Genomic DNA, 15,333 nt, shown 5'->3' on the forward strand with positions numbered 1-15,333 from the left:
GCGTGGTCACATGGGTCTGACGTCAGCAGAGAGCCCGCAGCCACTTGGATTCAGCCTCTACCGCAGTGGAATGAGGAGGCCCCGCCCCGTCCGGTGACGTCATCCTCCCAGCAGCCTCCAATCTACACTGTACCGTTAGACTACGTGGACTCTCCTGACCCGGTGTGCGGCTCCGCAGCTGGAGGTCTGTGCAGACTCCGCGTTATTTTCTCTTCCTTCTATATCGCCGCCATACTCCGCAGCGCTGTCCACACACATTAATATCACACTTACTATAGTCCTTATTCACACCTGCGATTCCTATCTGTGGGCGCAGGGATTGCGGTTTCCTCTTCTCCTCCAGACGGTAATGTCCTCCCCTCTGTACCGGCCACTGTAATAATGCCCCCTGTGTGCCCCCATATATTAGTAATGCCCCCTGTGTGCCCCCATATATTAGTAATGCCCCCTGTGTGCCCCCATATATTAGTAATGTCTCCTGTGTGCCCCCATATATTAGTAATGCCCCCTGTGTGCCCCCATATATTAGTAATGCCCCCTGTGTGCCCCCATATATTAGTAATGTCTCCTGTGTGCCCCCATATATTAGTAATGCCCCCTGTGTGCCCCCATATATTAGTAATGCCCCCTGTGTGCCCCCATATATTAGTAATGTCTCCTGTGTGCCCCCATATATTAGTAATGCCCCCTGTGTGCCCCCATATATTAGTAATGTCTCCTGTGTGCCCCATATATTAGTAATGTCGCCTGTGTGCCCCCATATATTAGTAATGTCCCCTGTGTGCCCCCATATATTAGTAATGTCCCCTGTGTGCCCCCATATATTAGTAATGCCCCCTGTGTGCCCCCATATATTAGTAATGCCCCCTGTGTGCCCCCATATATTAGTAATGCCCCCTGTGTGCCCCCATATATTAGTAATGTCTCCTGTGTGCCCCCATATATTAGTAATGCCCCCTGTGTGCCCCCATATATTAGTAATGTCCCCTGTGTGCCCCCATATATTAGTAATGTCCCCTGTGTGCCCCCATATATTAGTAATGTCCCCTGTGTGCCCCCATATATTAGTAATGTCCCGTGTGCCCCCATATATTAGTAATGTCCCCTGTGTGCCCCCATATATTAGTAATGTCCCCTGTGTGCCCCCATATATTAGTAATGTCCCCTGTGTGCCCCCATATATTAGTAATGTCTCCTGTGTGCCCCCATATATTAGTAATGTCACCTGTGTGCCCCCATATATTAGTAATGTCACCTGTGTGCCCCCATATATTAGTAATGCCCCCTGTGTGCCCCCATATATTAGTAATGTCCCCTGTGTGTCCCCATATATTAGTAATGCCCCCTGTGTGCCCCCATATATTAGTAATGCCCCCTGTGTGCCCCCATATATTAGTAATGCCCCCTGTGTGCGCCCATATATTAGTAATGTCCCCTGTGTGCCCCCATATATTAGTAATGTCCCCTGTGTGCCCCCATATATTAGTAATGTCTCCTGTGTGCCCCCATATATTAGTAATGTCACCTGTGTGCCCCCATATATTAGTAATGCCCCCTGTGTGCCCCCATATATTAGTAATGTCCCCTGTGTGCCCCCATATATTAGTAATGTCCCCTGTGTGCCCCCATATATTAGTAATGTCCCCTGTGTGCCCCCATATATTAGTAATGCCCCCTGTGTGCCCCCATATATTAGTAATGTCCCCTGTGTGCCCCCATATATTAGTAATGTCCCCTGTGTGCCCCCATATATTAGTAATGCCCCCTGTGTGCCCCCATATATTAGTAATGTCCCCTGTGTGCCCCCATATAATAGTAATGTCACCTGTGTGCCCCCATATATTAGTAATGCCCCCTGTGTGCCCCCATATAATAGTAATGTCACCTGTGTGCCCCCATATAATAGTAATGTTCCCTGTGTGCCCCCATATATTAGTAATGTCCCCTGTGTGCCCCCATATATTAGTAATGTCTCCTGTGTGCCCCCATATATTAGTAATGTCACCTGTGTGCCCCCATATATTAGTAATGCCCCCTGTGTGCCCCCATATATTAGTAACATCACCTGTGTGCCCCTATATATTAGTAATGCCCCCTGTGTGCCCCATATATTAGTAATGTCTCCTGTGTGCCCCCATATATTAGTAATGTCTCCTGTGTGCCCCCATATATTAGTAATGTCTCCTGTGTGCCCCCATATATTAGTAATGTCGCCTGTGTGCCCCCATATATTAGTAATGTCGCCTGTGTGCCCCCATATATTAGTAATGTCGCCTGTGTGCCCCCATATATTAGTAATGTCGCCTGTGTGCCCCCATATATTAGTAATGTCGCCTGTGTGCCCCCATATATTAGTAATGTCGCCTGTGTGCCCCCATATATTAGTAATGTCCCCTGTGTGCCCCCATATATTAGTAATGTCCCCTGTGTGCCCCCATATATTAGTAATGTCCCCTGTGTGTCCCCATATATTAGTAATGTCCCCTGTGTGCCCCCATATATTAGTAATGTCTCCTGTGTGCCCCCATATATTAGTAATGTCTCCTGTGTGCCCCCATATATTAGTAACGTCACCTGTGTGCCCCCCATATATTAGTAACGTCGCCTGTGTGCCCCCCATATATTAGTAACGTCGCCTGTGTGCCCCCATATATTAGTAACATCACCTGTGTGCCCCTATATATTAGTAATGCCCCCTGTGTGCCCCATATATTAGTAATGTCTCCTGTGTGCCCCCATATAATAGTAATGTCACCTGTGTGCCCCCATATATTAGTAATGTCTCCTGTGTGCCCCCATATATTAGTAATGTCTCCTGTGTGCCCCCATATATTAGTAATGTCGCCTGTGTGCCCCATATATTAGTAATGTCGCCTGTGTGCCCCATATATTAGTAATGTCGCCTGTGTGCCCCCATATATTAGTAATGTCCCCTGTGTGACCTCATATATTAGTAATGTCCCCTGTGTGCCCCATATGTTAGTAATGTCCCCTGTGTGCCCCCATATATTAGTAATGTCCCCTGTGTGCCCCATATATTAGTAATGTCGCCTGTGTGCCCCTATATATTAGTAATGTCCCCTGTGTGCCCCCATATATTAGTAATGTCACCATCCCGCTCAGCACTGTCCAGGCTTCCACCTGGTATGACACAGGAATATCTTTATTATTTTACCCATGTGAACTCAAACACAAAATTTTAAAAATCGTTTCTAAATCCTCAGTATGATATGAGATTTTCCTACATTCCCATGTGCCTCCTGCGCTGCAGCCTCATCTGTATGAAAATGGGATCTCAGGGATTAGACTTAAAAAAAAAATTAAAAAAAATGTCAGATCTGCACAGCCGCTGGTCTGAAGGTGCGGGGTCTATATTTTCCAAATAAAACAACAAAAGGTTTCATGACGGGTCCTGATCGTAAACCAGCGAAATCATTAGATGAATCTACCCTGGATACAGTGAAATGTGTTTACAATCGTGATGACGTGATCTGAATTATACCAGACAAAAAAACTGTGTGTCTATGAAAGTGAACGGGAAGAAAACTCATGTCCACAGGAGGCTGTGTCTTGTCAATTTGTAAGAGATCTATGAATTAAAAATTAATAATCTTCTGCCAAAATAGGATTTTCAAAATGTGCTGACCTGCGACCTAAGAATTGTGTCCTGGCTGTTGGTGTGCACTCAGTATGCATATGTAATCCAGATCCCAGACAAAGAGCAGGACACCGTCCTTAGCTCAGGCCAGGAGGCCTACTTAAATGGTACAGAACTTTATCCAGAGGGAGCAGGCGGCCTCATTAGGCTGCGTTCACACATTGCGTTTTTTCCTGCTTTTTTTTTACAGAGGATGCAGGAGAAATGAAGTGTGAGGATGGACACCTGTATGTAATGTCTGTGTGTCCTGTCTGTGTCTATGTGTCGTGTGTGTGAGTGTCCCCCTAGCAGTGTATGAACAGACAGCTTCTGGCTGCAGTACATACATTGCTTTAAAAGAAAAAAACTATGGATACCTATCCGATGGATGGGAGAGGCGTCCGGTCCCGCCACTTCCAGCATCTGCCGTGAAGCGATCAGCTGATTGTCAGGTGACCGGCTTGTAAGTCAGCTGACCGGAAGCCGGTAAGCTACAGTCAGCTGAACGGTTCTCCGGCAGATGCTGGAAGCGGCGGGAACGGAGCGGACGGCTCTCCCATCCATCGGATAGGTGAGTATCCATAGTTTCTCCTGCACCTCCATAAAAAAGCGATGGAATTATGCAGTGTGTGAACACCGCTGCGTAATTCCATCGCTTATAATGGGCACAATAGGAGAAAGCGCAGGACGCAGCTGCGCAAAGAATTGACATGTCAATTCTTTACGCAGCTGCACTTTCGCGCTGCGTAAAATCACACAGTGTCTGAACGGCAAAGTGAATTTCCCATTCACTTTGCTGGCAGACACAAGGCACATTGCGTATTTTGAAAAAGCGCGCGCAACAATACGCAATGTGTGAACGCAGCCTTAAAGGGGATTAAGTTAAGGAAGGATTCCTTATCTTAGACAATCTGGATTTAAGCAAACAATTATACTATAGAGGAAGCTACAGTATCGCCAAACTGGGACATGATATCCCCTACTGAGAATTGAAGCTGCAGTGACAAATGAAGGAGTGTGTGACCCTCATCGAATGGACTTTGACAGTACTAGTGAGTTGTCATACTGATGCACCTCAGCCAGTGAGGTCCTCACCACTCAGCTGGGTGCTGAGACTAGCTGTGAGGGGCCGTTGCGACACATCTTGACCTGTATGGTCCTCACAGGGGATGATGGGCCTTCCCATAGTGTTTTGCTGGACTGTTGTAGCAGAGTCGGGAGCTATGACTCCGCCAATTAAATATATACAGTACAGACCAAAAGTTTGGACACACCTCATTTAAAGATTTTTCTGTATTTTCATGACTTTGAAAATTGTACATTCACACTGAAGGCGTCAAAACTATGAATTGACACTTGTGGAATTATATACTTAACAAAAAAGTGTGAAACAACTGAAAATATGTCTTATATTCTAGGTTCTTCAAAGTAGCCACCTTTTGCTTTGATGACTGCTTTGCACACTCTTGGCATTCTCTTGATGAGCTTCAAAAGGTAGTCACCGGAAATGGTTTTCACTTCCCAGGTGTGCCCTGTCAGGTTTAACAAGTGGGATTTCTTGCCTTATAAATGGGATTGGGACCATCAGTTGTGTTGTGCAGAAGTCTGGTGGATACACAGCTGATAGTCCTACTGAATAGACTGCTAGAATTTGTATTATGGCAAGAAAAAGGCTGCTAAGTAAAGAAAAATGAGTGGCCATCATTACTTTAAGAAATGAAGGTCAGTCAGTCCGAAAAATTGGGCAAACTTTGAATGTGTCACCAAGTGCAGTTGCAAAAACCATCAAGCGCTACAAAGAAACTGGCTCACATGAGGACCATCCCAGGAAAGGAAGACCAAGAGTCACCTCTGCTTCTGAGGATAAGTTTATCCGAGTCACCAGCCTCAGAAATCACAGGTTAACAGCAGCTCAGATTAGAGACCAGGTCAATGCCACACAGAGTTCTAGCAGCAGACACATCTCTACAACAACTGTTGAGAGGAGACTTTGTGCAGCAGGCCTTCATGGTAAAATAGCTGCTAGGAAACCACTGCTAAGGACAGGCAACAAGCAGAAGAGACTTGTTTGGGCTAAAGAACACAAGGAACGGACATTAGACCAGTGGAAATCTGTGCTTTGGTCTGATGAGTCCAAATTTGAGATCTTTGGTTCCAACCACCGTGTCTTTGTGCGACGCTGAAAAGGTGAACGGATGGACTCTACATGCCTGATTCCCACCGTGAAGCATGGAGGAGGAGGAGTGATGGTGTGGGTGTGCTTTGCTGGTGACACTGTTGGGGATTTATTCAAAATTGAAGGCATACTGAACCAGCATGGCTACCACAGCATCTTGCAGCGGCATGCTATTCCATCCGGTTTGCGTTTAGTTGGACCATCATTTATTTTTCAACAGGATAATGACCCCAAACACACCTCCAGGCTGTGTAAGGGCTATTTGACCAAGAAGGAGAGTGTTGGGGTGCTACGCCAGATGACCTGGCCTCCACAGTCACCAGACCTGAACCCAATCGAGATGGTTTGGGGTGAGCTGGACCGCAGAGTGAAAGCAAAAGGGCCAACAAGTGCTAAGCATCTCTGGGAACTCCTTCAAGATTGTTGGAAGACCATTTCCGGTGACTACCTCTTGAAGCTCATCAAGAGAATGCCAAGAGTGTGCAAAGCAGTCATCAAAGCAAAAGGTGGCTACTTTGAAGAACCTAGAATATAAGACATATTTTCAGTTATTTCACACTTTTTTGTTAAGTATATAATTCCACATGTGTTAATTCATAGTTTTGATGCCTTCAGTGTGAATGTACAATTTTCATAGTCATGAAAATACAGAAAAATCTTTAAATGAGAAGGTGTTTTCAAACTTTTGGTCTGTACTGTATATATATATTGTAGGGTTTGGTACTCCCTCGGGTACGGTAAACGTAGGCACAGAAGCTTTTTCAGTGAACTCCAGACTGGTTTATTCTACAGCATAAACCACTCAGAAAGACAAAAAACAGCCTTTCCGACACAAAGTGGAAACACAAAGTAAATTGTCCATACAACTTTGCAGGTTCGCCCTCTCAGGTTAGAGTCCAGTCCTTAGGTCCGAACACAGACCAACACTCTGAAGATCCACACATCTCCAGACACCAACTCTGAATGAGCCATTTGGCCTCCATTTTATTAACACAAAACCATGCCCCGGGGTGGGGATATGTGAGCAGTCATTCCCACCCATCTCTTATGACTTCTCGTAAAAACCGGCCCTGATACGCCCTATTAACCCTCAGTACTAAACGTGCTGGAGCATGCTTTCCCGGTTTTACATCGCTGAAGCTACCAACCTGGATGATACATATCTCCCCTCAAGGACCTGACTGGAGGCCATCTTACAATATATGTATATGTGTGTGTTTTTGTTTTTTTCATTTTGAGGTTGGGGGCCCAATTACATCTGTTTGTGAGATTTGTCATTTCTTTCTAAGCAGATGTGTATAGGATAATAAAGTTGTTATGGAATGGAAGTGACTTAGCTAACATTGTGCAGCAAGTCTGTTTTCTCTATAGTGACGCATATTTTGTGTTGCTAAAACTGATTTTTTTTTTCTTCACTTTAAACCTTTTTCATGCAACTTTAATATGTATGGGGGCATTAAATGGTAACTTATTGGACACTGTCTCTGGCTCAGTGTAATAGACTTTGGTACATTGGTCATTTAAGTATCCTAGTAAATAGGCAGCCCCATACTGTTGAGCACTTGGGGGAGGAGGGGCATTCAGCCGAACTCTGTCACACCTTCTTAGATGCCGTGATTGCTTTTGACAGCAGCAAGTGGTTAAACTGCCAGGGTATTTTGTTGCCGCCACACCTGTGCCATCCCTGTGGTGTACATCTTTGTTCTGATGTCCAAAAGGGTTAACTATTATTCAAACAAAATTTTAATGTGTTAAAAAATAACAAAATGTGTCTTATGCTTTTTGCATGTTTTTTCTTTTTACAAGAATTATTGGTGCCAATTTTTTTATTGAAACACTTTAATATCTTCTTTTTTTCTGGTGTTTTTCTTGTAATATAGGAAAGCCTAAGGCCAGAAATAAACTCCATAAAACATTGTACATGGAGACTTTGGTATCAAATAATTTCTGTCTGCAGTATTTGTGCAAACAAAAAAGCTTTTATAAAAGCCTCAAACTTCTGTGTGTGAATCAGACCTGAGATCTAACGTGATAGAAGATGACAGTCTGGGGAAGACGTGAAACATTCATATAGACGGCCGGTGGCGATGTAGTCAGTGACGGACTCTGGCCAAATATGTTTCTAGAGGCGTAGTAGAAGATGAAGATGTCGTCCTCATCATGAAGTAGTTATTTCTCATGTTACGTGTAATGAATATCTCCTGCAGTATTGCTAATGCCGATTCTAGTGTCGATAAATGAGACGAGAATTAATGTTATGGAAGACGATTCTATGAGAAAGGTATTCAGCTGCAGACTCCGAGGAAGAAACTGCTTGTTGTCTGTGACCTAAAATATAAAGGTTTTATTAGTAGATGTAAAGAAGAAAACTAAATTTTGTCAAATAATATATCTCCTCATATGTTTCCCTTATTATCTCCATTAATTGTATTATTACGCTGGATATTTATAATGTTACATCGGCTCATCTTCTTCTCATTCAGGTCTCTACAATATCAGATCCTCTCAGTGAAGATCTTCTATATGAGAGAATTTTCCTGATTCACCCATCAAAGATGGACATGGACAGAGACAAGATGGTGGAGAGGATATTATACCTCACCCTGGAGATCCTCTTCCGGCTTACTGGAGAGGTGAGAGATTCTGATGACGTCCCATTACGTCATTCTTATCTATGAGAATAACAGATGGACAGAACTGGAGAGGTGAGGACTCTGGAAATGTCTGTAGTGAGATTTATTAATTTGTCTCTCCATAACCAGGATTACACAGTAGTGAAGAAGACCACTAGTGAGCGCTGTCAGGACCCTGTGTCTGAGGGATGGCAAAGACCCCTGAACCCAATCACTGGGCCTCCACCTGGCCCCCTGTCGCATGTGGATATCAGTGACCAGAAGATTCTAGAACTCATCTACAAGATGATTGAGCTGCTGACTGGAGAGGTGACACTGCTGGGAATGCTGGGACATTATACAGTAACGCTATGAAGGGATCTGGGGGATGACAATATTATTGTATGTGTCAGGTTCCTATAAGGTGTCAGGATGTCGCTGTCTATTTCTCCATGGAGGAGTGGGAGTATTTAGGAGGACACAAAGATCTGTACAAGGACGTCATGATGGAGGTTCCCCAACCCCTCACATCACCAGGTAATAGACAGGACTAAATACAACATATAATTATCTTTATGTAAAGAATTAATTCAGTCCCTGTATTTGTTTCCTCCAGATCTATCCAGTAAGAGGACAATACCAGAAAGATGTCCCCATCCTCTTCTTCCACAGTACTGTAAACGAGAAGATCCCAATGTTCCTCAGCATCATGAGGTAGATGGAGAGAAGGTGTCATGAGGTGTCCTCTATGATGTATGGTGTGTTTTATCCACCAGTATTGTATGTGTTATACTTGTGCAGCTTTCTTCTCCATCTGTCTGTGACTTTTACAATATTTGTTTCAGGGTGAAGATCTGACCCATATTAATACTACAGAGACATATGTGAGGGATGATGAGCGATGTAAAGAGGAGATTCCTACATATGACTACCCAGGTGAGTAGTAACCACTAAATACAGAGAAGTCACAGATTCTTCTCAGTCACCGGCTGTGGCTGCTTTATCAGTGGTGTAGTCCGGCCGTATCACAATCGTGTGATCACCTTTTTTCCCTCTAGATCACAACATTCTCCTCTACCCACAACTGTTCAAATGACTTTAGGCATTGAAAACCCTTTTCTAGAGAACTTACAACCTGACTGTTGCCTGTCCATATCTGTAAACTACAAAGCCAAATGTCAGCGTACGTAGAATGTGCTGACAAGTTAGAAAATCACTTGAAAAAAAACATTATGATGGGCCTGTAAGAGAAAGCGGAGGGTAATGATGCTGTTGGCTTTCTAGAACCCTGATATCTTTTGGGATGAATCTACCTTCCCTCCCTTCTGTGCTGCTGAATGTGCTTATATGGTCCCTACAAGACCAGGTCCAGTCTTTCTGACCAAACTATGCTTTTATGATCGACAATATTACCTTATTTTTCAGACTATTAAGACTCACTTTTTTCCTCCAAAATTTTGGATGAAAACGGCGGGTGCATCTTATAGTCCGAATGTTGGGGGGGGGGTGTATATATATATATATATACACACACACACACACACACACACACACACACACACACACACACACACACACGGTGTGGGTTGTGGGATGGGCGGAGGAGCGGGGCACAGGAGGCAGCAGCTTCCTGCTGCAGCCTACATTGTCCCCGCTGCAGCCTACATTGTCCCTGCTGCTAAAGAAAGTGAATATTCCATGGACGTGGGGAGGGGGTGAATATTCATGCTCTTTAATAGCGGGCACACGCGATTGCCCGGCAGCGCTGCGGATACACTGTGTGCCGGCTATTAAGAAGCATGTGGGGAGAAGTGACTTCCGGCAGCTGATTTCTCCTTGTGAGCCATGCATGGCAGTGACGCCATGCATGGCTCACATGGAAGGTCAGTGTGGGCAGACAGGACGCAGCGCTGGAGGAGAGAGAAGAAAGGTGAGTAGGAGTGTTTATTTTTTTTATGTGCAGCGTAATGGGAATTAGGGGGACTATGCATACCAGGATAAGGATGAGGGGGGCATACATACCAGGATAAGGATGAGGGGGCCATACATGCCAGGATAAGGATGCGGGGCCATACATACCAGGATAAGGATGAGGGGGATCATACATACCAGTATACGGATGAGGAGGCCATGCATACCAGGATAAGGATGAGGGATGTCAGGCATACAAGGATAGGGATGAGGGGTGTCATGCATACCAGGATAGGGATGAGGGATACCATGCATACCAGGATAGGGATTAGGGGTGAGATGCATACCAGGATAGGGATGAGGGTTGCCATGCATACCAGGATAGGGATGAGGGGTGCCATGCATACCAGGATAGGGATTAGGGGTGCTATGCATACCAGGATAGGGATGAGGGGTGCCATGCATATTAGGATGGAGAAGTGCTATGCATATTAGGATGAAGGGTGCCATGCATACCAGGATGGGGATGGGGGCCGCGTATAATAGGAAGGGGGGTATATATACCAGGATGGGGGATATTATCATAATTGGGGGACATTACCCCTATACCAGTGTCAGCAGTAGACCCCCTCCCTCTTAACAGTGCATCGTGACCACATTCTTTGCTTACATTTTTTTTCTATTTTCCTCCTCTAAAACCTAGGTGCGTCTTGTAGTTCGAAAAATACAGTAAATGTGCAGTGAGGCCAAGTGTGAATTTCTGTACAATAACAACAGAGTTTCCCTTCATCCTGACTTTTCAATTTCTTTTAAAACCAACTAACTTCAAACAGGATTGTGATAAACTATACAGAAAACATTACACCTGTGCCATGTTATATCTAAGCTAAATATAAGACACCTCAGCTCTGCACTATTATAAAATGTTCTCTAATTCAAGAAGAAATGTCTAATATTTCTTATCATCTGACAGAAAATATTGTCCCTTACGATAGTTTAGATTGCCAAGAGCCCCCGAGCCCCATACTCCAATTACCCCAGAGAGGTTTCACCACTAGTTACTCACTACTTACTGATGGAGACTGCGTCATTTCAGTAGTTGTGTTATTGTCTATAGTCACAGTATTTGACTACAGTAGCTACTGCCCAAAATACTCTGATTTAACCCCTTCCTGCAGCCAGTTTTGTGTTCGTAATCAGGGACCATTTTTCAAATCTGACGTGTGTCACTTTAAGTGGTGATAACTTTGTGAAGAATTCCAAAGGATAGTAGGAAGCAAATGAACTTAAATTATTTTCCAACTTTTATTGAATCTGACAATACCCTATACACGGTTGTACACTACTGTCTGGGCACATGGCAGGTTAAGAAGGGAAGGAGCGCCATTTAGCTTTTTGAATGCAGATTTTGCTGGGATAGTTTGCAGACACAATGTATTGGGGGCACTGTTCATTGTCACCTGGCAGCTCAAAAGATGCCTACCACAAACAGGCTTGGCGCTATATACTCTATTTTCCAGATCCCAGGGATTACTTTGCTCATCACCCTTTAACCCCTCTACATGGATCTGGACTTACACAGAGACCCCTAGGCTTGGGCCACGTTGTTTCCTGCTGTTCTGTGGTGTGAGATGGGAAGAATAGTCAGGTAGCCGGGTCAGGAGAACAGAGAAAATACAAAATCAGAAGACACAAGAGTAGTCAGTAAACGGGCCGAGGTCACAACAGGAAACAAATACACAAGCCGGGAGCTGAGCACAGAGGACTGAACCAGAGGAGAACAAGGCTGTATCTGGCAGCTTCCAGCAATATGCTCCGAGCTTTAGTAGGGTGCGGTGCTTTCCAATTGGCTGAAGCAGGGAGCAGATTACGCCAGCTGGACAGAACACACACCCATACTGCCAGACTGGATGGTACTACAGGTCCCAAGCATCCTAATCTTAGTGGCTGGACAGGGTCTGCTCCGCCCAGAGCTTCTGATTCTGACGTCTCCTCCATCACCAGCGCCGCCTGCAGGATGAATAAGGCAGTTCCTCATGACAGAAGCAGACGTCGCAGGAGCAGATTCCAGAGGAGATGGGACCCACCATTTACAGAAGCCCTAATATAACAAAATGTCAGAAAACCAGAGCAGTAGAAATCCCCATAAAGTGACTGCATTTTGGCGATTATAATCCTCAGTGAATTAACCTGTAAGCGTAGTGACTATTTTGATTCCACAGGCACTTTTCGGAAATTAGCACGCAGTGGATGTTGGAGAGTGAAAATTACAAATATATAATTTCATTACCCAACACATAGTTCTCAGATTGTGCTCCAGGAGACACCATCAATTAAGTGGGTTCTTCTCACTATAGTAATGTCAAATACATGGATGATACATGTGGTTTGGGTACACTGCAAGGTTCAGAAGCGAGGGGGAGATTTGACTTTGGGAGAACTGATATTGATGGATTGGTTTGTGGAAGCCATGTTGCTTTTCAAGAGCCTTTGAGCCACTAATAATATGGAAACCTATTTTTCCAATGACCGATAATGGATCTTAGTGGCGGCTTGTTTTTTGCAAGATGAGTAGTTGTTGTATTAGTATTATTTTTGCCTACATAATGCAGTTTGGTGGCTTTTTATTCCATATTTGGGAGGCAGAATGAACAAACAGTTTAACACTACGCTCTACTGGTTCATCCTATGAGGTTTTCTATTACACTGTGAATTGTCAGGGTCTTGGTGAAGAATTTAATATTTTAACATAACTTTCCATTTCTACAAACAGTTTAAGTAGAAATGTTAATAAATATAAATTTCAATGTTTTTTTTATTAAAAATAATTGGTTTTCTTCTTGGCAGATGACTATACCAGGAGATCAGAGGGACAGCTGACATCTTCAATTTTGAAATCAGACGATCTTGAGATCCCTCAAGATGCAATTGAAGTGAATGCCATTACTCCAGATATACCATCATCCCTTCACCGCAAAGATCTGTCATCTGATCCTTTGAAACAGGTCCTGTCTTCTGATTCATTACCAACTACTAAGGAAAATCAAAGTTACAAAATAAGCATTAATAAACAAATTTCTCCTGAAGCAAAGAACCCATTTTCATGTTCAGAATATGGAAATAGTTTTCCCCTCGAAAAGTCTTTTAAACGTCTTAAACGTCAAAACATTCACACAGCGGAGAATAGATTTTTTTGTTCCAAGTGTGGGAAATGTTTTAACTACAAATCAAATCTTGTTACACACCAGAGAATTCACACAGGGGAGAAGCCATTTTCATGTTCAGAATGTGGGAAATGTTGTAACCAGAAATCACACCTTATTAGTCACCAGAGAACTCACACAGGGGAGAAGCCATTTTCATGTTCAGAATGTGGGAAATGTTTTAGAGTGAAACCAAGTCTTATTAAGCATCAGATAATTCACACAGGGGCGAATCCTTTTTCCTGTTCAGAATGTGGAAAATGTTTTAACCAGAAATGGAATCTTGTTAAGCATCAAAAAACTCATACAGGGGAGAAGCCATTTTCATGTTCAGAATGTGAGAAATGTTTTGTAGGGAAACCAAGTCTTATTGCCCATCAAAGAATTCACACAGGGGAGAAGCCTTTTTCATGTTCAGAATGCAAGAAAGGTTTTAATCGGAAAGAACAACTTGTTATACACCAAAGAACACACACAGGGGAGTACCCTTTTTCCTGTTCAGAATGTGGAAAAAAATTTGCAGAAAAATCAAAGCTTACCAGACATCAGAGAACCCACACAGGGGAGAAGCCTTTTTCATGTTCAGAATGTGGAAAATGTTTTCTGTGGAAATCATCTCTTCTTAGTCACCAGAGCAGTCACACAGGGGAGAAACCTTTTTTATCTTCTTAATGTGGGAAATGTTTTACGTGGAAATCAACTGTTAATAAACATCAGAGAAGTCACACAGGTGAGAAGTCGCTTTCATGTTTAGAATGTTGAAAATATTTTATCCGGATACTGTATCTTTTTAAAGGGAACCTGTCAATGTCATCACTAACACGCTTTTTTCATTAAAATTGACCCTAATATCATGAGTATATAGCACTCTATATAGTTATATCATACCTGCTCGTTTAGTCATAAGGGTATGATCCTCGCATTCAATCAGGGCTGGCGCCGCCCACACATTTGAATTCTGCTCCCAGCTCGCGCTGAAGTAAGTATGTTGCACTTGCGCAGTATGACATGGCCAGCCAGCAAAGCTTACAGTGCTATAAGCCATGCATACACTGTGACGAGCGGCTCCCCGCGCATGCGCAGTGAGGCTGTGTAGTGGCGGCTGGGGACCTAGGGATAGCAACTGCCATGAGGTTGCGGAAAGCTTTCGTCTCCACAAGCCTAATCGGCAACATTTCCAGGGCAAGCAGTATGGAAATGTGGCCATTTAGTATTGTGGCTTATGGGTGAGTGGCTGCGTATTTACTCTTGCGTTCCAAGGACTGAGGTAGGGACAACTGAATGCTGCTCTGGGACAAGGACATGGAGGTGGATGCTGACGGTGGTTGCAAGTGTGCAATGACAGGTGCAGGTTGGGAGGCATCTTCACCAACATCATGGACAGGGTATTAGCGTACACGTTCAACAGGGAAAGAGGTGGTGATGTCACCCGCAGACACTGTTTCTGGCCCCTGGCGTTCGGCCCAAGTAGTCTGGTGCTTCGCTTGCATGAGCCTGAGCTTGCTGGTGGTGGTCAGGCTGGTACTTGTGCTGGCCCTGCTGATGCTGGAATGCTAGATGTTCTAAATTGCCTTTTTTGGGTGACTTGGGAGACCTAACCCTTGGCTTGTCAACTTCACCCTTGTTGATACTCTGGGGAACAGTTGCCCACCTTGTGTCTCTGACCACCCCACTGCATCTTCCTGGCTGTTGTGGTGCTGCAGCTCCCTTCCCCTGTGTACTGCTGTCCTCACTCTGCATGTCACCTTCCCAGGTTGGGTCAGTCAGCATCGTCCACCATCTTGTCTTCCACTT

At 44.2% G+C, this 15,333-nt stretch overlaps 1 protein-coding gene across 1 annotated transcript; it reads left to right on the top strand.

Annotated features, from left to right (window-relative positions):
* Window positions 1–64: 64 nt before the first annotated feature.
* LOC141178601 (uncharacterized) lies at window positions 65–14,959 on the top strand. Its single transcript, XM_073660486.1, has 7 exons — window positions 65–184; window positions 8,297–8,446; window positions 8,576–8,755; window positions 8,839–8,962; window positions 9,042–9,139; window positions 9,271–9,361; window positions 13,184–14,959. Exons 2-7 carry the CDS (start codon window positions 8,369–8,371, stop codon window positions 14,209–14,211), a joined length of 1,599 nt encoding a protein of 532 aa, XP_073516587.1. The 5' UTR covers window positions 65–184; window positions 8,297–8,368; the 3' UTR covers window positions 14,212–14,959.
* The last annotated feature ends 374 nt before the right edge of the window (window positions 14,960–15,333 follow it).

This window comes from Phyllobates terribilis, unplaced genomic scaffold (assembly GCF_046119375.1).
Source record: "Phyllobates terribilis strain yellow unplaced genomic scaffold, ASM4611937v1 Scaffold_29__1_contigs__length_15306474, whole genome shotgun sequence".
Classification (NCBI taxonomy): Eukaryota; Metazoa; Chordata; class Amphibia; order Anura; family Dendrobatidae; genus Phyllobates; species Phyllobates terribilis.

Coding starts and splice junctions, on each gene's coding strand:
- LOC141178601 (XM_073660486.1), top strand. CDS start 8,369: ATGGACATGGACAGAGACAAGATGGTGGAGAGGATATTATACCTCACC. Junction 8,756..8,838: donor TTGAGCTGCTGACTGGAGAG/GTGACACTGCTG, acceptor TGTATGTGTCAG/GTTCCTATAAGGTGTCAGGA. Junction 8,963..9,041: donor CCAACCCCTCACATCACCAG/GTAATAGACAGG, acceptor TGTTTCCTCCAG/ATCTATCCAGTAAGAGGACA.